The following is a 23308-nucleotide window of genomic DNA, read 5'->3' on the forward strand; positions in this document are numbered from 1 at the left end:
GAATCTAGATTATATGATACACATAGGATTTTTTTACTACATGAAAACCAAAGTAAAACTAAAAATAACGGAACAACAAACATTAAGAATGAATTTCAGCATACTGAGTTTTAACTGTTTCTGCTTTTGATAATCTGAGATTTGAAATCTGCCTTTTCTAAAACATTGTTTAATATATATATCCTTCTAATGTTCTGGGCCTGTTAACAAGACACTTATACTCTCTTCAGAAGTCATGAGTTACCATGTTCACTAATATTTCAATCATAGGCATTTTTTATGGAGGAGATGAGGAGAAATGGCATGTCAAAAGGCAATAACCAACCTGTTTACATGTAAGAGATGGCATTTGAGACACAATTCCTACTCTTCCACTGACTCAGCATAACTGCCTGGTGAAATTACTGTCTACACCTAGGTTTTCTCTGCTATAGAAAAAGCATAGTGACCTTTGTCCATCTCACTTGCTCCTCTTTGTGAGGACCAATCAGTTATTTTTATGATTTCACAGTGCTTTGAAATACTAAATTTTATGTTTTATAGTCCCTTAATGATTATTTAACAATGTTTGTTATTGTTATTGTTATAAGTAGGTATTAGAGTTTCCTATCATGGAGGATCAGAAATTGATCTCCTTTGATTTAGTATTATAATGGGAAATAATGGATATTTAAGGTAAAAAGAAACTTGAAGGCAAATTAACACACAGCAGATGCTGGTTCTGGAGGCAGTGGTAACTGATGCTGGATATCAGAAGAAAATGGTCTGGTGGGAAACTTATCCTGTGAAGAAGACAACTGTTTTTATGGGCCATGGCTCAAGGACTCTGCTGTGTAAATCAATCAGTTAATCACTCCTCTAACCATTCACACAAGTTGCTGGAGAGGGAAGACGAGCAATAGGCGCCTTGCTGCTCTTCAGATCTTTTCTGTCAGCTGATTAACAACACAGCAGAAAAAGGGGAGTCTCTTTTCCAAATGGCATATGAAAAACCAAACCTCATGATTCTCTTTCTAGGCTGCTGCTGAATGAATAGCCCCAGGAGACTGCTGAGAAAGGTCCTTCATTTAGCAATCATATCTGTCTGCAAGTAATTTTTATGTGCCCGGTTCAGATAAAGCAATGTGTGGGAGCGTGACCTGGAACAGCAAGTCCCACCCTGAGGTGGCACAGTGAGCAAAACACACTTTCACTGAATCTGCCTTCCTAGGAGGGAGAAACGTAGGAATAGAAATGACCATTGTTCCTAATCCATTGTTCTGCTACTAACACTGTGTCATAACATACCCTCTGCAAAGTGAATAACTACTGTCCTAACTGTAGTAAGGTATTGAGCACATGCTGCCCTTCAGAAGACTGAGTAATAAAATATCAGGAGGTATAATAGGAGTTCATGTAAGATCAGCTGCAGGTATTAGAAACAGCTTTAGATGTTACAAACCAATTCCACAGATAAAGAACCATCATCTTCTCTGGCCATGAGTTTAAACCCTAAGCTCATTATGCTTGGACCTGACGAGTGGCTATTGGTTTATTTAAAACCAACCTTCACAGGATGGATTGTGGCGTTAGGCAGGGTTCAAGGATCATGTCTTCTGGCTAGCTCTCCTCTAGATGGTAGTGGTCCTGCCAATGCATCCAGCCCTTGATGAAGAGGAAAACCAAAATGATTCTTCATTAAAGCAAACTGTTCTGAGCAAGCTAATACCATTGAGGGACATCCTGGAAAAAACTTGCATGGAGGAACTTTTCTAAGTGTTGTTCCCAATAAGCTGGAGATCCTGTCTAACCACCAGTCAAACTCTTGACAAGGTTAATAATTTAATTATAACTGAATAACTTCTCAGTATTCTTTTACCAGGTATGTCTCTGCCTATGAAGAAGTATACAGGATAATCCCACAAATGCTGTGCAGGTTGTGGCTGACTCTGTAGGTGTTTGAAGAATCTCAAAACCCAGCAACTGTTCAGTTGCTCAGGTTTCCTCCATGAGCTTAAAGCTCACACTCTCATAGAAGGTAAAATGAAAGCCTACACTGCTAATGAGTATTCTTTGTGATTATGGCCAAATTATTAATTTTGTATGAGGCTTGTCTAAAGGGCGTCAGGCATACCTGTGTTGGAAGAAGCTCACAAAGTGAATGCTCTGTGGTAGGAGAACCCTGGTATGTTCAAACACTCATGCAAACTAACATGGTGCCTGATTTGGTGGCTGTCTTATGCATGTTTATATAGATGCAAACAATATTCTGCTTTGATGGCTGTCATTTACTTGTGTGGGAGTATAAAGCTATGTAGTCTCCATCCTTTGAGGTTTTAAAAACCTTGCCTGGCCTCATAGCTGATTGTGCTTTGAGCAGGAGTTTGACCTAGAAACCTCCTGAGACCCCTTCCAAGCTTATCCTTTGATATCATGATCCTAAGGTTTCACTTTGACATCAGCGGAATTATCATCAGTTCTGTGGTGGGTCAACCTTGACTGAGTGCCAGATGCCCATCCAGCTGCTCCTTCACTCCCCCTCCTCAACTGGACAGGGACAGAAAATAAGATGAAAAGATTGTAGGTCAAGATAAGAACAGGGAAATCTCTTACCAATTACTGTCATGGGCAAAACAGACTTGACTTTAATTCATTGTCAATTAAAAATAGGGTAGGATGGTGAGAAACAAAGACAAAACCTAAAAGACCTCCCCTCCTTCTTTCCAGGCGCAAGTCCTCTCCTTAACTCCCAACTCTTCTACCTCCTTCTCCCCCCAGCCCCCAGCAGCACAGGGGGATGAGGACTGGGGGCTAGGGTCAGTCCATAATAGTTCCTGTCTGGTGCTCCTTTCTGCTCACACTCTTCCCCTGCTCCAGTGTGGGGTCCTGCCCATGGGATACAGTCCTTCACAAACTGCTCCAATGTGGGTCGTTCCCATGGGCTGCAGTTCTTCATGAACTGCTCCAGCATAGGTCCTCTCCACAGGGTGCAGTCCTTCAGAAACTGACTGCTCCAGTGTGTGTGTCCCCCCAGGGTCACAGGTCCTGCCGGAAAACCTGCTCCTCCTCTCCACAGGCCACAGCTCCTCCAGAGTGGGCTCTCCATGGGCTGCAGCTTTCTTCAGGGCATCTCTACCTGCTGCAGTGTGGGGTCCTCTGTAGGCTACAGCGTTGAGATCTGCTCCACTGTGGTCCTCCGTGGGCTGCAGTGGGACAACCTGCTCCACCATGGTCTTCTCCGCAGGCTGCAGGAGAATCTCTGCTCCAGCACGTGGAGCACTTCCTCACCCTCCTTCTTCATTGACCTTGGTGTCTGCAGGGCTGTTTCTCAGACTTTTCTGAGTCCTCCCTAACAGTTGCTGTGCAGCATTTTTTCCCGTTCTTAAATATGTTATTATGGAGTCACCACCATCTTAGCTGAGGGGCTCAGCTGTGCCCTGCTGTGGGTCCATTGGAGCTGGCTGGAACTGTCTGCGTGTGGGTGTCGTGGTTTAACCCCAGCCAGCAACTAAGCACCACGCAGCCACTTGCTCACTCCCCCCGCAGTGGGATGGAGGAGAGAATTGGAAAAAGAAACCTCACGGGTTTTTTAGATAAAGGCAGTTTAATAGGACAGAAAGGAATGAAAAATAATGATAATGATAATACTAAAAGAATTAGACTATACAAAATAAGTGATGCACAATGCAATTGCTCACCACTTGCCCACCGATGCCCAGTTAGTTCCCAAGCCGCCATCCGCCCCTCCCAGCCAACTTCTCTCAGTTTATATGCTGGGCATGATGTCATATGGTATGGAATAGCTCTTTGGCCACTTTGGGTCAGCTGTCCTGATGGTGTCCCCTCCCAGCTTCTTGTGCCCCTCCAGCCTTCTTGCTGGCTGGCCATGAGAAGCTGAAAAATCCTTGACTTAGTATAAACACTACTTAGCAACAACTAAAAACATCAGTGTGTTATCAACATTATTTTCCTACTAAATACAAAACACTGCACTATAGCAGCTACTAGGAAGAAAATTAACTCTATCCTAGCCGAAACCAGGACAGTGGGGCAGACCCATCCTCTTGTCACAGAGTTCACCCCTGCAGCTCCCCCTGCCAGCACCTGGGCACCTGCAGCCAGTACAAGTTCTGCTCAACAGTATTCTAAACTTGGTTGCTCCAAGGCCAGAAGGATTATACAGGAATGAACAAGAAGCGGGTGAGCTTCTTAAATTTGCTCCTGAAATGCGCTCCTGGTCCTGAAACTTTATGCTGATACCAAGCTGAGCAGTGTCATAATTTCTTTCAAAGCTTTGAAGTTGTAGATGAAACAATCACTTTAGAAGACCCAATTATTATTCTGAAAAGGTCAAAATTGTTTCAACCAGCTCTTTGCCACTTACACCTTTTACAAAAAAGCTGAAGCATTGGTAATGATTGGTATGCAGTCACTATTGCCTTCTTGGTTTTCTTTACACCTCTATAAAGAGAGCAGTATAAGTAAAAGACTTCCACTTAGTTTTTAATGATCTATTAATTAATTTTTGATGGTACAGACAGAGGCAAACGGAAGTACAACATAATTAGGTTTAAATTTTAATTGGTGTACTTAGTAACATTATAGTCTGTGCAAACACATGTCTATAAATATGCAAGGAATAATGTAGAACTTAGCTATAAGCATCAGTTGGGTCAACAGACTTTAAGGTATAAATAAGCAACCATTCAAAATGGTATTTCAGGTATGCTGTTCTGGCAATGAAGTAAGATGCTAGGAATCCAGACCCTATCAAAACAGCGTGAACATGATATAAAATGCATGCACAAGCAAATTAAGAATTCATTATGATCATTCAGTGCTAGCAGCAATGGAAACATTATCAGTGAACTTGGTATTATGAATATGGAAGACTATCAGGTAGTAAAGAATAAGTTTTTCTGTAGAAGTATTAGTAGGGAAGGAATGGCTTAATCTCATTAATCTTCTCTTCACAGATGCTGTGTACAGAGCTCTTACATCCTCAAAGCACTGCTATATCAATCCCTGGCAATCTGTGCTATTCTGTAATGTGGTGGGTTTGAAAACATGCATAGATTAGAATAGTAATACATTTTACCTGTTGTGTTAGCTGAGGAACATTCCTACTTTTGTGTCCTAGAAAATACATGAATGTCCATGCTGTTGTCAATTTGTATATAATATATATAGTGTGCTATGCATAGAGTTGTACACTTTAACATTGAGATACTCAGGATCATCTACCAACATCTAATGTAAGGCGCATTTTTCTCCAAGACTGTGACAAAATCCATTTTTATTTTCAAGGTATAGAAACATATTTTGCTTCATCAGCAATTGCTTTATTTTGTACATTCAGCTGTGGAAAAAAAGCCTTGCAAATGCCAAAAAGACTTTATGTGAGCAACTAGTATATGCATTGCTGTTTAACCCACGTGGTTAGGAGGAGTTACAGTGAGACACATCATTAGCTCCCTGCCTGAAACACCAGAAGCACATGTTTAAAAATTGTGTTACACCATGTAGCAAAGTAAGAAGCCAGGGGAGGAGGGCAGCTTGGGACTGCGGGGAGCAGAGGAGGGCTGTGGAAGCAGGTAATGGGGAGGAACACCCATGGCGCTTAGACCACACTCCAGTTGCCTTCAAGGCAAAATGTTACATTGGAGGCTAAGACCTGTGCAAGCAGCATTTGCACTTCAATTCCATCAAAGCTGTTTACTTTTTCATGACCCAGTCTGATCCTGTCTTTCTGTCCCTGTTTGGCAGGCCCAGCTCCCACAGAAGCATCTCCTGCTTAGAGCATTTTTACTATACTGTCATCCTCTTTCTGTTTTTCAGTTTATATGCTTTTTCCTCCACTTTTCTTCCTTTTGTTTCTCTCTTCTCTGATGTGCCGCTCGTTGTTTCTTTTGTTTTCCTAGCTTTCACTTCTGTATTGTATACTGACTTTGCAGTTCTTGTCATCCCAACAACAAACAGATCAGTCTGCTTCTCCTCTTCCCCTTTCTCTTGCCCTTTCCTTGTATTTTCCTCTCTCCTACCCTATACTGGAAATTGAGCTTCTTTTCAGCCAGCTGAATGTTAGCATGACCAAGTAACTTGAACTCAAAAGTGGGGTGGCAAGAAGTTAGACTGTTAGCTATACAGAATGATGAGGAACAGTAAGTATTGCTATACTCTTAAAGGCCATGTCAGACTTACACTATGACAATACGAAATGCAGCAGTACCAGGACTTTAAAAATGTTGTGAATCTCTTACTTACCTCATCCAGTTTCTTAAATAACTTTAGGGGCTGAGAAATTTTTTTCTGAAGGCAAGCTGAGTTCTTTAATTTCTTTGGTTTATTAAGGGACTTCCTGTCCCAGGCAGTTCTCATTTACATTTTTTTTTATGTTTTAAGGAAAGCATCAAAGGCTATCAAATGATACACACACAAACATGTCAGTCAGGTGTAACCACACTTACAAACAAACTACCAGAAAAGGAGCAAACTTTCCAGACCTTCCTGTTGTTCAGCCTGACTTGAGAATTCCAGAAAATATGCTTTATCAGAGTGAGTTCTTGGGCTCTGCAGCAAGAAAAGTTCCCCATGTTCAAGGGGATGAGATAAACAGGAAATCAATTAGGCAGTTCAGTGGTCCAGTCTGACTTTGAACTGGAGCAATCCCTCTGCAGGCTCAGCATCACTCAGATTCAGTGACTGGTGTAGAAGCTTCAGGGAATCCTTCCCATCCTCTGACTACAGAAGGGAAACTTGAAGTCACAGCAGGCTACACGTGACATACTTCAGTCTGTATTTTCACTTATCAAGTATCTGATTCTACAAGTTATATGCCAAGCTGGTTATTTCCTTGATCAGTTGCAGGGAGCTGCTGAAATCCTTTTGCTTATGAAATCCACGTAGATAAGGGTAGTCACTCAAGAAAAGACTTATTTCTTCCGATTACCTACCGCATCCCATTACCATCCCATCTCATCATAGCTCACAATAGGTGATGTTCCTCAGACAATGCCTGTATTTTCTACATTCAAGCTACAGCTAAAAAGGACTGCTTTTCTAGGAAGGGCAATCCTTCGTACAAATTGTATTAGAAAATCTCTAGATTTTCAGATTATCCAAAACTTGAAATCTTGCTGCATACTACAGCTGATATTACTTTAGTATAGATCTCACAATCTGAGAAATCAAGTTAGCTATATGAGAACAACAGCTTTCATTTAGAAACTGTTTAAGGTTAGCATTGAAGATCTCAGTCGTGAATGTGGCTGTAATATCTAGACATCAGAAGACAAACAGAATAAAGATCTAATAGCTGGAAAAAAAAAAAGTTGGACCTGACCTTTTAAAAATTAAGGTTCACAGTGAAGAGTTTAATAAACTTCATTACAGTATCCAGTTTTCCCTATCAGAGCCTCCTACTGATGGCTTGTCTACATGAACACTATCTTTCTTTTATGGGTGGGAGACAGTCCTTGTTAAAATGTCCATCTTAATTGGCATCTGTGTCACTTTAACTAGGTCTTGACTGGTTGCCTCCCTGATCTGGCTTGGAGTTCTGGTTGGGGGAATCCTCTCAGCCGATGTTTGGCTTGCCTAAGTTATTGCTTAGGTTTAGTGTGTCCCTGGGTTTATTTCCATGGCACGTAGCGGTCTAGTGACCCTCTGGGAAACAGAACTGAGGATCTGTTGGCACTGATGCCCCCCCGCCCCGAACTTGTATTCAGAAAGTGGAGGAGAGGAAAAGACGATAGTTACAGACAAACACGGGTTCTGTTGTGTTTGAACAGCATGGGGCTCAAACAACAGTAGACTGACTGATTACTTGAGTCCCTGGTAATTTGCTGGTCAGCATGGCCAGCCTATCTTTGGGATAAAAGATGCTTCACTAAGTGTATTCAGAACAACTGCCTTTTACAAGAATATCGGAGTATATCTAGTGCCTTGGAACAGGCATAGCACCAGCTCCCTGGGCATGAAGGTTTTGGCACATCATTGCTTATTGTCTTACCCCAAAGGTACACTTCTGGAGCTCCTCTAATGTGGTAGGAAAGAGTGCAGTAGTTTGGAAGCAATAATCTTCTCTTTTCTGTGCTTGAGCATGGGTCTGCTCAGTCCTGTTTTACTAAGAAAGGTGACAGCTTATCCATTAGGTAGTATTCTTTGAAAAAGATACGCTTTTCTCCACAGGAAGCTCACCTCCTAAATGTCCACAGATCTTCACAGCCTCTATTTTTCTGCCGACTGGGGCCACAAGGTACCAATCTAAATTGTCAGAGCATGACTTAAAGTCCTGGAGAGAATGTATTTTCTTTTATCTTGCTAAGTTAGATTGTTACATCTTGCCACCCAATTATCTTTACTATTAAAACATATTTAAGTTCTGCCGAGGAAGCTGAGCATAAGCAAAATAAAACAGGATCATCTGGTTCTTCTTTGCATAGGGGTAACCTGTCAAAATCTTGACACAGACTTTGTAAAACCACATCACACACAAAATTACGTTCAATAAACAGTAGCTAAAGACAGAAATTTTGCTTGCTTTGATAGAAGTATATAGATTTTGCAGTTTCTAATTTTAGCTCTATAGTTTACGATAAATATACTGAAAGCTTTATTCTATATTTTTGGGTGGAGGAAGTATATTTAATGTCATGTTTTCTTTATTACAAAATCAGAAAGTGAGAGATGCTTATGATTTCCTGAATTATTAAGTGTGTGTTTGCAGTGCTGCAATCTTTTAGGGTCCAACAAGAAAACAAAAAGAACAATGGATTTTTTACTCAGTGCCGTGTCAATTCAGAGGTCCTTAAGGTGTTTATTGCTATAGAAGTACTAATAAATTTAATCAGTTGTTCAAGTGTACTTTGGGGCCGTTTAAGCTTTTTTTTTTCTGTTATCACTGTGTTATAGATCTCAATGTTGGCCTTAATATAACATTTCTCATATTTAAATGGTCTTGACTAGCATGTCTTAGTTTAAGGGCTCTCTAAGTGTATTGCATACAGCGTAATGTCAAGGCACTACATTTTTGGAGGAAATACAAATCTGATCAATATATGAATAAATTTATTTTTACAATGTTTTTTACCATGGATTGTTACTGTGCAGTGGATGCATACATGTGTGATGTGTAGTAGTAACATAGAGTCCAGAGAAATCATTAGATGATAACATCCATGAGTGTGTTTTAAGTAAAACCTTCATTAGTGAAGCGAGAAATGTGAATTCATGCACATTTGTAACACACTCAAACTTCACCCTCTGAATGCTGTAAAATGCTATGTGGAAATGATTCTTGTTCCATTGCCTGCTTTGGTCCTCTTTTTGGGTGGAAAAGACACAAATAAGTATAGCTCTGAATGGCATGTTGAACATCTGGAGAACCTCCCTGGAAGGACTGCAGACATCTGGGGGCAGTGATCTATGGGCGGGTGGGCACATGTCAAACCAGAGCAGTGCAGTGCTGCTGCAGGAGTTGTACCCTATTTTTCCTGTAAACACTCCAGGCCCTACTGGACAGTAACTGTTGAACAGTATTCTTAGTAGGAATTTTTTCTTCAATGGAAGATGCATTCAGGGTTGTACATTTAGGCCAGAGAGTATGTGCTGTTTCTTTCTGTTTTCATTTCAAACTTCTTGCATTAGCCCTCAGCACTTTTCTCTGCTCACCGTGTGAGCAGGGAGCTGAGTCCAGGAGACTTGTCTTTACATGAGGAGGAAGATGAAAAGGTTGCTCTGTGGCTTGCTTTAAATTTTCACTCATCCCCTGGAAGCCCACATGGATAAGCTACAGGAATTGTGTCTCTACAGATCAGTAAATAACAGTGATAGGTAAGTGATAGTGATAATGGCTAAAACAGGTCATCATGCCTCTTACTACATGTTCAGCTACTGGCAGCAAGCATTTGTGATCAAAACTGTGTAAAAATTAGTGAGAAACCAGATATGCTAACCTGTTTCCTTTGGGCAGTTAGTCTCATTGCTGATATGTTAGAATATGGATGTAGGCCACTTCATATATAGATGTCCTTGTGGTGCTTAGTGTCTCGTTTATATGACCTCACTGAAAATAGTTGATTACAGCTAAAACTGATCATTTTAATGAAGGTGTACTGGATCATAGTGGCTGCAGTGAATTGTGCTGGGTACCTCCTCAAACAGCCAATGGACAAAAACGCCTTTATGCCCTGGTCCTGTACTTACATGCCTGAGTTAAACATGTCCATAAGTGTTTGTGTGATGAGAGCTTATGTCAGCAAGTTTACCTTTGCGGTGCTTGACCTGTGTTGTTTCTTGTAGAGAGAAGTAAAAAGGAGCTCAGTTTCCTAATGGATTTGGAAAACAGATAACTATCTTATGTTTCTCACAAGTTGTGAGCTGGCCTGATACTTGAAATACTGAGGCAGGACTGGTCTTACGTAGTATAGAGCTTCAAGCAAAGCCTGGGCCCTACATTTTTGCCCCTATAAATAATAGTTGGTTTGCTTTCCTGAGCTCTTCAGGGCTCATACTGGTTCCTAGCGTAGATCCCATCCCCTCTTCCTCTGCTCCCCTGGCTAATTGTCTCACTTCTTCAGCCCAGGACCCCCTCCCAGGTTTTCACCTCAAATAGTAGGTTCTGGTACTGCTGCTGAATCAGAGGCTAGCTCTTGGCAGTAGGTGGTTAGGAGACAAGTTCATATGTTAATGGCTCTGTGCTCCAAACACTGGCATCAAGTGAACATGAATGCATATTTTATATATTCGCTGTGGACCAATCAGCTAATGTGCAGTGGTGTGAAATGGATCTTCAAAAACAGAAGACGTGAAATAGTTCACTTGGACTGCTTATAACCAAGACTAGTCTTGATTTAAACTGCTCAGCTGTGGGATTGTGATGTAGCTATATAAGCCATTTAAAAATTATAATTAAAGGTTTTAAAACAGGTTTTGGGTTCAATGAGCCCTCCCTCTCACTTGATTAATCAGTGATTTATACATGTATAATGACTTTAACTGACTTAGGGGGTAATTTATGTCATGATGTGCATGATATATGGATCTAAATAGACTAAAGAGAGGGGAAAAGGAACCATCTGTTCTCTAGAAAACCGTCTGCTGTCAGAAGGATTCAAGAACTGTGTTTGAAAAATGTGTTTAGAAAACCAGGAATAAATTTATCTAAATCTCTTGTGCTGTCTGGATGACATTCTCATTGGGTATATTTTGCCCAACAAACAAGGTTGGGAACTTGAATTTTTAAGTGCAAGACTTCCTATTCCATAAGTTGTTCAAAAGGCTGTATTTTTATGAACATATATAATATTTTCTTGTCCTGATCTTCACAGCGCTCACAGAACACTGTTTTTGCAGCTACAGGATTGATACAGACATCCCAGCACCTCACTGCCCAAGTTTAAACACTACCTGCACCAAACAAGAAAATGGAAGTGATATTTCCTGGGAGCAGCAAGGTTTTATTTAGGGCAGGGGTTTAAAAGCAGAGGTATCATTCTTTGTGCCATTTACCTATATACTTAGTAGGCTTTGTCAAGTGAGAGATCTCCTTGTGCCCTTCTCTTATGCAATACGAGCAAGTTAACTATCGTAAGAAAAACATTTATGCATATTCTTAAATTTGCACATGCAAACTTTGTATGATCTTCGATAGGACGACTCATGCATACAAACTTAAGCAAATGCACAGGCATTTGTGGGATCAGGGCTTAACTTTCTGCCTGAGGGTGGAAAATCACAGAATATAGATGTGTGCAGCAATTAAAATACAAAGGTGGACTGGTGTGTGCTCCAGAAACTATAGATAGCAACTGCAAAGGCAGTTGCAAGTTCTTTTATGTTCTACCTTTTCTTCGGTTTTTCAATACTACAGGACTGTTGGGTTTTAAATTAAATGTATCTGTAGCAAGCTCAGTATTTAACAGCATGCTGGAGAAAACATTTCCTGCCAAGGCTACTCTTAAAGTCACCCCCTCCTGGACCCCTCACCCGTGTCTCCTGAAGCCCTTCCCCGCGAAGCACGGAGACAAAACTCGCTCCCCGACCTGACGCCCTTCGGGGAGCCCGACCCCGGCGGGACGCCGCCGGTCCACGGGGCAGCGCGGCCCCGGTGCTCCCCGCCGCCGGCGGCCCAGCAGGGGTCAGTGCTGCCGCGGCGTGCGCGGCCGCGGCCGCCGGCGGGGGGGGCAGCGGTGGCAGGAGCCGGCGGGGAGAGCCCGAGGGGGGTGGGCCGGGGCCGGGACCATCGTCCCCCCTCCCCCCCGCCGTCAACCGGCACAGCTGAGCCCCGGGAGAGGGCAGCGAGGGTCCGGCTCCGGACCTGGGATGCCGGTGGGGTACCGTGAGATGCGGCGCGGTGCCGCGGGCCGGTCCCCGGGCTGCGCCGGGGACGGTGTCGGCGCCGGGCAGGCGGGGCGGGCGGGCGCGGAGCAGCCAGCCCACGGGCGGCGGCGGCTCCTCGGCCTGGCAGGTGCCGTCTGCCGGCCTGCGTCTCAAAGCCGCCCCGCTCCGCCACCGCCGCCGCCCGCCCGGGGGGAGCCCTGCGCGGCGGCCGGCAGGAGGCGGCCGGCGGCTGCCCGGCGGCTGGCTCGCTCCCGGCGCCCGGCGGCGCTCCCCCCATCCCTCCGCCCCCGCCGGGGGAGGAGGCGAGCGGCTGCCGGCGCCCTCCCTACATGGCCGCGGGCAGCCGGGGGACGCCAGCCCCGCGCCCGCGGGGCACTGCCGCCGCCCCGCTCCGCTAGCAGGGTCCGCGGCCGGAGGTAACGCGCTCGCCGGGCGGGGACCCCCCGACCCCCCCCCCCCCCCGGCTGCGGCGGTGGAGAGGGCTCCCCCGGCGCCCGCTCCTCCACACAAAGAGGAGGCGCGGAAACGTGCGCGGACGGGGCGGGGGACGGGGCGGGTGGGCGGCTCGGTACCTCCCCGGGGCGGCAGCGGCGGGGGAGCCGCCGTGACAGCCAGCCGCGGGCGAGAGTTGCGCCCTGGGCTCCTTCCTAAAAAGCCACCGGTCTTTTTCCTCCCCCTTTCCCACAGGGAGAGCCCGGCACCCCCCGTCCAGGCTCTTCCGCGGGATGGCGGCGGCGGAGGGCCGCCCCGTGGGGCTGGGCGCTGCGCCCTAGCAGCCGCCGGTCTCCAGCCGTTGCGGCGGAGCGCGGAGCCGGGCGCGGAGCCGGGCGCGGCTCAGCCCCGGCTGCGCCTCAGCCCCTCTCCGCCGCCGCTCGGGGCTCTTCGCGCCTCCGAGCCCCGTCCTCGGCCATCGCAGCAGGCATGGGCTGTTTCTGCGCGGTCCCGGAGGAATTTTACTGCGAAGTTTTGCTCCTGGACGAGTCCAAGCTGACCCTGACCACCCAGCAGCAGGGCATCAAGGTAAGGGCGGCCGGCCGGGCTGCGAGATGCGCTGCGGGAGAGTCCCCGGGGCCGGGCTCCGCGCCGTGCGGTGCGGCTGCCCGGCGGCGTCTGCCTCCCCACCGCGTCTCGGTAGCCGGGAAGGGAGCGGCGGTAGGAAAAAGGGTTTTCGGGATCCCGCGGGAGGCGAAAAAATAATTTCGTAACTTTCGTTGCGGTCGCGCAAGGGACAGATGAATCAGGAAGACGCGTGCCGGTAAGGCAGACGTGGCTTTAGAGACTTTACTTTGAGACACTCATTTAAACGAGCAGGTGCCGACCACGCCGGAGGACTCGGGACACTCCGCACAAGTATTTTTCTGTACATGCTACCAAAAAAAAAGAAAAAGAAAAAGAAAAAGGCGGCTGTGTACACGGGCTGTTGCGCACCCGTGTTGAATCACTCCCTCTGCCTTTGGCCGCTGCTCCCTGCCGTGCCCTCCTGGGAGCGGCTCGCCTCTCCGGGGGAAAGGCCGCCGGCAGCGGGGCAGAGCCGGGCGCCTCCCCCCGCCCCCGGGCCGGCAGGGCAGCAGCTCCCGAGCGGAGGGGTGAAGGTCCAGCCTCGTCTCCAGCCCTGTGGCCGGTAGCCTGGTCGGTGGGAAAAGCTCTTGCTCTGCTGCAGCACGCTCGGCGAGGGTGAACTCTTCAAAGTAGTCATCTGCCAAACGCTAATGAGGGCTGACAGAGCCTGTGAAAACTGAGATTTTTCTAAAGGCCCTTGACTTGGTCCTGTTTGGTTAAGCCTGGTGACAGCAAATGGCATGGCTCAGACACTTGAAGCCCTTGTTCAAAAAGCCGGGGACTTGAATTTATTAGCAACTTAAGAACGTGGTTTCAGTGTTGGATCAGAAAAAAAAAAGAAAAAGAAAGGAATCAGTTCTTCTAAAACTTATTCTTGGAGAGGGCTGATCTATTTTACCTAAGGCAGCCAATGAATAAAAATCTGTATGCCTGAATGTTTCACCTTGAATGATTAAAGTTTGGTGAAGCAACTGGGGAAAGGAAAACCCAAAGGGGGGGAGAGGGAGTCTAAATTTAACAATATAATTTTTACTATAATGTGTGGCACTACCCGCTCTACATGTATTGAGAATTGTCAAGCTTTGCTGAATCAACTGCCTGCAAATAGGCTCATAAATCCATGCTCAGCACAGAGGAGTAAGCAAATCACTGTGACGCTGGAATTCGGTACCTATGTAGGGTCTTTGAAGTCTAAGTTTAGACACTTCTGAAAAACTGACCTTTATATGTGCAGATGTGGGTGTATGTATGTTACGCATGCATATATGCTTTTGTTGCCTGTAAATGTGCAGTCGCAGAAGAAGTATACTAAAAGAATAATCTGCAAAGATAGTCCTACGGTTAGCTTCATGAATCCGGACCCTGAAAGGTGATGGGTTTGTGCAGTGTCTAATAAAAATTAATGTCCCATGGGAAAGAAAGGGTCTGAAGATGTAACTTCTTTTGAAGAACGCATGACTTGCAATGTTGGGAACTGTCTAGTTTAAGATGAGGGTGTGGCTTCCTGCCATTCTTAGTGTGATCTGAATGTTCTATGGTGCTAAAGATTTCACCACTTCCACCTGCTCCTTCGCTGTCTGTATCTAACCGTGGAGCAGTCATAGAGTCAGTTGGAACAGTGTGTGGATCTGACAGAAAAGTAGTAGTTTGTTAACATTTTGGGGTAGGCACTGACACTGCACAGCAGGGAACTTTAGGGAAAGGAGAATCTCCCTTTTTGTAGCAGCCTGTTTTTTGGTTGTTTTTTTTTAAGATTAAATTTGTATAATGTGAAACCACACCCCAGCGCTGTAGCTCCATGAGCCTTTGAAAACCTACAGAGAGGAACTGCATAGCTCTCCCCTAGTCAATGGTTTCCACCATTGTGTTCTCCCTTGCCTTTGTGCTTGCACAAGTGTTTGTGCAGCTGCCTGTGAAGAGCAGCGCACGTCCAGCTGAAGGGTAACCACTGGTTTTCCTTTTGCTGGGTTAGTCTTCAGCTGGATTGGTGCCCTGATCCACTACACAGCTGGAGGAGGGCAGAACTGGCTCTTTCAACTGAGTCCTGGCTTATGCCATTTTAAACTGCTCGGGGAGCGTTTGTGTTGTTTTTATTCTACAGGTTTCCACTGAAGTTATATGATTATTTCTTAGTAAAACAGAACTTAAAATTCGTCATGTTCTGTCATTTGGCACTTTAACCTTGAAATACGAATGTTTTGTTTTAATTCTTTTGTCAGCGTGTACACATCTAAAAATGCAGAGTCTCGTATTTGTTTTTATAGAATTTCAGCTTTGGCACTGAGGTATAGATTGTAAATGTTCTTATGTATTTTATTTTAAAACAAAGATTTCCTTAGAACTTCAGATTCGGGATGTGATCTTTCTTTTGTCTTCACACTTTTAAATGGGTTCACAGCTACACAGGAAACTTATGTTTTCAGTACTGTTTCACAACTCTTGAATTATTAGAAGAGCAGAGATTTTCAGTGGTTATACAAGCAACTTCGTTCCCTTCTTTTCCCCCAAGCAGATGCATGTCTGCTAGAAATAAAAACCACAACTTAATAGCTATTTACTGTCTACGTACTTACTTGATTTTAGTGGATTTAGTCCTATTTGCTTTGAAGGGTGGAAGACTGAGCTCTGTGACTGTAGGAGTCCTAGGCAACTTGGTTTCTTCACTGAATCCGAAATAAAGGCATGAAGTAAATACTTGTTTCTGAACCGATGTAGAGTTTTGAAGATGCATTGCTTAGTTTGCATGGTAGTTATTTCTGGCTTGCTGTGCTTGACAGCAACTATACACAGCAAAATATGACATTTTTGAATTATCGTTTTTATTAACACATCCTTGGTACTACAGTGGGCTTTAAGTTGTACTTCAGATTAAAACAATGAGCAGAGGTGGCACAAGACTAAGAGTTTGAGTGGCATTTAGAGATACTTGTCTCTTCTCTGTGGCTTTCAAAGAGCTTGTTAGGGAAGGGAAAGCATTGTTTTTTTCTGGTTCCAAGTGGGGAAGCTGAGGTGCAAATAGGTTGAGTGACTTTTCCAAGGTTGTGCAACAGGTCAACATCAGAGCCAGGAATAAAGTTCCCAGCCCTCTAGGGTGGTAGCAGCTGACCAGTCTGCCGTGGGCCACGCTGTCTGGAGGGGTTTGTGATGATCTCTTCCTTGTAGTTGCTCAGACTGACTTTTGCTTCTCATAGTTTTTTCTGTTTTCTCACCGTTACCAGTGCTGTCTTGCTGTTCTTCCTTTATGTCTTCATGGTTTAAGGTCAAAGCACTGTTGTGTGGAAATGTGGAAGCTGGCTCTCCAGCCTTCAGGTTTACAGCAGGCTGATAATAACTAGATAATCAGGAAAGGGCATCAAATGTCTCATAATCTAAATTTTTATGTTTCCCTGTAGTACGTTAACAGTGAGAGATATTTTGGAGAGTACATGTTTTGAGATAATAAAGCAATGGCAGTTGTTAGTCCAAACAATTTTAGATTAAAAGAGGCTATTCACCAGGTTCTGGTACAGTTTGTCTAATCAAGGTATATGGTCGCAGATTGGGGCAGCTTTTCCTCTAAAAAGGATGTTCAAGATGCCAATTAGAAATGGTTTTTTAACAGACTTTTGCTACAAATATGGTAAGAATCAGCTGTTAACTGAAAAATAATCACCTTTCCAGGACTGTTACTTTGATTCATCTTCACATAGATTAAACAATAACTTTGGCATTTTTATGGTACAGTACTACCTCCTAAGTAGGTATAGCATGTATGTTGATGTCACAAGACACGCCAATAGTGTTTTGACATGATAGCTGAGTGACGGGTTGTGGGCATTACATATTTTGACTCTGTTAAGAATTGGAGTAATTGCCCTCGCAGAAGGAGATTGGTGTGCCTTGTTGCACAAACTTGTTATTGGAGGTCAAGGAAACCTCAGAAAATACTGCTATGACACCTATTTGTGATTAGCTGTTTCAGAAAAAATGGTCATCCTGTAATGTGTATGTAACAGGAATTTGACAACTCTTTTACTTATTTTTCTTGAATACATTATTTAAGGCAAATGTTTGTTTTCTTTTTCCTGAAGAAGTTAAAAATATTATGAAACATCTCTATTTTATGTTTGTATCTCTTCGGTTGGAATAAAGTTCTTCAAAAAATATTGGCTACTTCTCCAGTGAACAATCTCTCTAATTAGTCTTAAGCCATCTGGTCATTACACTTTTGAAGTATTCCTTGAAATTCCTCTCTAAGCACTATTTTTGTTCTGTCTAAGTCTTATATAATTTGACATGTGTGATGGGCCAACAGCAAAGTTTCATTATGAGAGATGTGATGAATAGGGTAGATACACTAATTCTTCCTGGAAGACTCCCATTTACAGTATATGTTCTATAACATTATTTTATTAGGCAGTACCATCTAATAGTGATATTGTGGCCACCATACCACTAACTTGGTATGTTAAGGTGTTAATTGGTACTTCTGTGATATACAAGGCTGTCTGGGCCTCCATATGTGGCCCTCTATACAGAGATGCATTTCATGGTTTGTCAGGTACACTTACAGGTCAAATCTCTGTATAAGGTACTCAGTCTCCAAAGAAAATGTGTGGTTTTTATCTGGGAAATAAGCAGACAGATTTTTCTTCATGATTATTTACTGAGAATTTAACAAAATGAGATCCAACAATCTAAAAGCAGGCTTCAACATCTCAACATGGTTTAAAAAAATAAACAAAAAACCACACACACAAAAATATGTGAAATAGTGAGTGACTGAGGTTAGGAACTGTGTTAAATGACTTGATACGTGAAAAACAGGAGTGGGTTCATCAGAATATGATACGTGTTGTTAAGAAACTTACGGAATAATTGACAATATGATGTAGTATGATATATAGAAATAGCTAAACGTACAATTTCTTAGAAAGTTTTCTGGGGATTATTCTGGCATTATTCTTCTTTTTTCACTCCCCAGTGAAGTTTGTTGGTTTTTTTTTAATCTGAGCAGTTCAAAATGTTTGAGGCTTCATGCCTTCAAAATTTAGTATATACAGAAAATGTGGGGTGCACTTTTGGATGAAGCTAATTTAGCTCCAGGGACTCCAAGGAGTCAATATGGGAATGATAGGCTCCTATTTTTTTCCCTGGTGAAAATGCTTAATGAATGCACATGTCAGCAGGAAATAGAGCCCTATGAATAGAAAGATCTTACATTGTGTTAATTATTCTAATTGGGAGCTGGCATTAAAAGTCAAATTGGTAGTCATTTGCTGTATGAATATGGAATGTGTCCTTTGTGATAGCGATTTCTGCTGTTTTATACTTCTACATTTTTTAAAAAGGAAAGCATCTTTCTGTGAGAAATTTTCTTAATTATGCAGGTATACTATATCAGAAATCCTAAAAGTCTTTTTAATGGTAGATTGCAGTTGGTTTCCACCTATGGTAATTTGCTTACCACCTAGAGTAATTACTAAACTGTAATATCAAAGCTCCAGCATATTAAATTGTATTCTTTGCTTTGCCCTGTTTGGTATTGATTAATAGATACTTCCAAGGCAGATTCTTCTAGATATTCAGAATATTGTTTTGAAAAGAATAGTTCATAAAAAGCAAATTGGTTAAAAGGACACAATCTTGAAATCCAGCTTTTTTTTTTTTTTAAACACTGAAAACAATATTTAGAAAAACCGATACCATTCTAAGTCTTGTTGGCAACCTCGTAATTTCTTTTCTTTATAAAGCTACAGTTTTCTGTTATTTGTGCATATTTTGCACAGCAGCAGGGAAACTAAACAGATAATATTGTCAGACTCCAAGTGTAAATATGTACGTTTTCTTCTTTAACGTTGTACATACAGTACATCTAAGGATTGTTTGTAACAAAAGCAAAAAAAAAAAAACCAAAATGAAAAATATAAATTAATGATACTCCACAGCACTTCCATATTAGAAAGATGCTGTTCTTTCTTAAATTTCTGTTATGGGTATAAAATAGTCATCTGACTGCACACTGATACAAGATGGTGCATGTGGAATTGGACTGAAAGAGTGCACAATTCTAGTTGAAAAAGAATGAAAGGAATAAAAGAGCTCATGAACCTTGCTATTAAGTACTTCTTAAAATTACTGTCACATATCTGAAACAGATTACTAATTTCACCAGTATCTTTACAGATGAGACCAGCAATTTTGAATACCCCAGGGAATAACCATAAAATAAATGAACACTGAGACACTTTATTTTCCCTAGGTGCACTTAACTAAATTAATGAAACCAGCATGACAGCAAGAAGGAAATCCATTAACTTTTAAATGAAGTTGCCTTTTAGTCAGCCTGAGGTTTGAGCAATAATATTGTCAGAGGGGTCTATTTTGCTGGTTTCAATGAGCAATAATTTCTTAATATGACCAGGGCAAATGTAAGCTGTGTGAGGTGGCCTTTTTATTAAATGCTTTTGGATTTCTGTAACTCGAATTGAGCATTTCTTGTATTAGGGTATTTAGTATAGTTAAATACCATCTGTTGGTATTTTATTCATTTTAGTTTATTAAAGTTCTAAACCAAAATTCAACTGCAGAATTGCAACCTTTCCCCTCAAGAAAGAAAACTGCTAAAAATTACCACGTGATATGAGGGGAACTCTTGAAGAGACTGAATAATTTGAAAGGTGCTTCAGAAAGAATTTCGTTAAGAAGCTAGAGTTTTATGTCATTTCACACTGTAAAATGTCTGCTGCCAAGATGGTATTGAACACATATGAGAAAACGAGAAGTTATTATTGGTCTTGTTGCATCATTACTAATATCCATAGTTTTGGTAGAAAGATGAGAGATTACTGATGCATTCTTCTTTCTTCATTCTTGTCAGTGTTTTTTTTTATTTAAACTCTTATTTTCCTCAAGAGGATTTCATTTTTGTAATGATAGAGCAGCTATACTAGCTGCATTTTATTCAAAAGTGAGATCTCTGCAAATGGATAATCATATTTCAATATCTGGGTAGAATCTTGCAGACTGCATTTTTAGTACACATTTTAGATACTGCCTTTTTGATCAGATATTGTGCTTGCTGCATACCAATTTAATTTCATAGTTTAAAATGAAGATTGTAATTTCAGTATTGTTCGTGCTTTTGCTCCCACTTCTTCCTTTGCATCCTGTGTTGGGGATGGTTGAACACTGTACGCACTAAGGTCAAAGGGACATGCTTGGGATAAACCCATGCTATTATTTAGGATTGGAAAACCAATAGAAACATTGCAGAATGAGAGCTCTTCTCCTTTGGTTTTGCTGCAGCATTAAGAGGGGAACCTGCCTGTTTTGCCAAGTAGGAAATGTGCTTTTTTATCTCTGATAGAAGGCTGTATTGCTTGGTTTGTGACCATAAATATTGATTTTTTAAAAGCTAAAATTTCAATATCACCATAAACATACCATACCTTGTTTTGCCTGTTATCCCACTGGTCAGAAGTAGACTGTGCTTAGTGACTCTTTGGAAGGCAGGTGCTTACCTGTAAGAAAATGGGCCAGGATGGTCCAGTCTGAGGGGTAGAAGGGAACACAGGCAGCAGTAATCACACAGCCAGTGGATTTGCATTCTTTAATTGAGGAAAGGAAAAGAAAAACAGTAGTATTGGGGAGATTAGAAATTGAGAGAGAGAGGAGCAGTTGGGAATATAAGTGAGAGAGGAAAATAAACGCTATGATGACAAGGGAAGAGACCTTTTGTGAAATGTAATTCTGGTAGTACCTTTCCAGAGCTGGAAAAAAGGCACCTCAGTAGTTTCTTTGAATTGGTAGTGCAAATCATCATTGTTGAAAATAACAACTAAAATTTAAAATACCTGTGTAGGGATTTTTTGATCCTTCTTCATAGAAATCTTTAGTGGGTTGAATGCATCATTAACCTATGGTACCAGGGGTGTTATGGTAAAGCTTGGTTGTTAGAAGTCTTAGAGGTTTGTAAGGATTCCTTTTAAAAAACCCTGTCTTTCTCATTGCTCCAGTGAATTTTTTTATTCTGTCTTGGTGTGACATGAGGCAAGTGCATACAAGTGGCAAACCCTCCCTCTTATCAGATATTTGTATTAGTTATGTTTAATAAGGGAAATCCTTTACATTCTGTGAAATCCAACTGCTCCTTCCACTTACATTTAAAATATAGAATAAAGTCATTACTAAAGTGGAGGAAAAAGTGGGCTATATTTTGTATGATTCATGTACTTATTTATTTGTCAGTATTTACCTTTTAAACTTTTCAGGGTTACAAATGGCTCTCTATAAGCCAGACAAGAAGACACTGTCTTCCCATAGTTCTTGAGATTTTGAGTATGTGGGTAAAATCTGTATGTGGTTGAGTGAGCCAGTTTGATAATAAGTGGCTCAGCGCTTTACTATCTTTCCTGTGTTCTCAGGAAAATGAGAACTGAATGCACTGAGGGATAAATTCTTTGGCTGTGTGAGACAGAATGCCTTTTAGTAATGGAAAAGGAGGATCTTTTATATCTCAATTGCATGAAAAGTATTTGGAAGGCAGAAAATAGCAGTTTCCCTATGTAATTAGTGGTAAAATTTGGCATGGCTACTAATGTATGTAAGCATATGCTTTAACACTTTGCAGAACTAAAGGCAGTTGAGCATCTTGCAGGATTGAACCAGAAGAAAGATCATCCAGATAAAAAACACCAGACCTGGTTCTTGTTTTCCATATACTATATATTTCACTGTAAGTTCTCATTTATGTCTGAGAATAGGTTATTTGTAGTGTCACCAAAATATTTTCTATCTGTAGTAACACCCACTTCTTATTTATTAAATATTGAAGATCTAGTTTATTGTTAATGTTTTAAATAAATCAGATATGGAAAAATTACAGTTCTGGTTTTGGTTCCTCAGTTTTATTCAGATTCTCAGTGTCACAGTGTAAAAAATTGCGACAAACTTCTTTCCTATTTGGTGGATGAATGGTGGCTGGAAGGAATGTAACGGGGTTTAATTATTTTTCTCCTCAGAATACCAGAACAAGAATTGTCTTTATAAGGGGCTACATTCAGAACCATAAGGGAAAATACACTTTTTTTTAATGCCATGTGTGAGTACCACAGGAAACTGGTGAAACTAGCTACTCAGAATTTAAAAAATGAGGAAGAACACTTAGGTGAGTAGTGAGGAGTGAGTTCAGCACTGACTTACAACTTGAAGCAAATGGTTAGATATTCCTTCTGAAAAGAGATAATCTCAGAATATTGGTATGACACGTAATACGAAAGCAGGCTCTCCGCATCTTCCTACTGGGGCCATCTTAAACTGTCCTCAAAACTAGCTGGTGTTGGCCAACACCAGAGACAGAAGAGTACTGCATTAGGCCTTGCCTCTGCTCTAATTCTGTTTTGGTGGTGTTATCTATTTACCTATAGTATAGAAGATGGCTGTTGTTTATAAAGTAGTGTAATCTTCTCATCAAGGCTGTTGAAGGGAAAGGAAGGCATGTGTCAGAACCAAATGGGACTGGAAAGCCATGACTGCTACTACTTTTTCAGTTTTTGTTCATGCTGAGGAACCATCAGATTCTCGTTTCCTGTGGTTTTCTGTGGCCGTGTCTGTACTACGTAGGAAGACAGTATGAGGGAGTGCAAGGAGCCTGTTGCATCCTGGGCTGAAGTGGTGCAGCTGGCCACATCTACGCTGTGTTGCACACAGCCCAGACCTCCCCCTTTGGGGGTCCTTTGAAGTCTGCTCGATGCTGACAGACAATCTTTTGTCTGTATGGTTGGTTTGTTTATTCAATATGCCAGAATAAAAGAAAGCTGAGTCTCAGACTATCATAATTCTGATTGATTGTCATAGCATGACTGTAAGGGGTGAGTGATATGTATCAGGGTGCTTTGAAGGTGCATACATTGCTGGGTAATGTTGAAGGCTGGCTTGAACGACTGAA

The 23308-nt window shown here is 42.3% G+C and overlaps 1 protein-coding gene across 1 annotated transcript in view; it reads left to right on the forward strand.

Annotated features, from left to right (window-relative positions):
* The first annotated feature begins 13242 nt into the window (after positions 1-13242).
* The window catches only part of EPB41L4A (erythrocyte membrane protein band 4.1 like 4A), a 135301-nt gene continuing 125235 nt past the window's right edge, over positions 13243-23308 (forward strand). Inside the window, exon 1 of the mRNA XM_050913333.1 lies at positions 13243-13341. Within this exon, the coding sequence (XP_050769290.1) occupies positions 13243-13341 (99 nt within the window). The remainder of the gene's footprint in view (positions 13342-23308) is intronic.

The sequence above is a fragment of the Gymnogyps californianus genome, chromosome Z (assembly GCF_018139145.2).
Source record: "Gymnogyps californianus isolate 813 chromosome Z, ASM1813914v2, whole genome shotgun sequence".
In the NCBI taxonomy this organism is placed as follows: domain Eukaryota; kingdom Metazoa; phylum Chordata; class Aves; order Accipitriformes; family Cathartidae; genus Gymnogyps; species Gymnogyps californianus.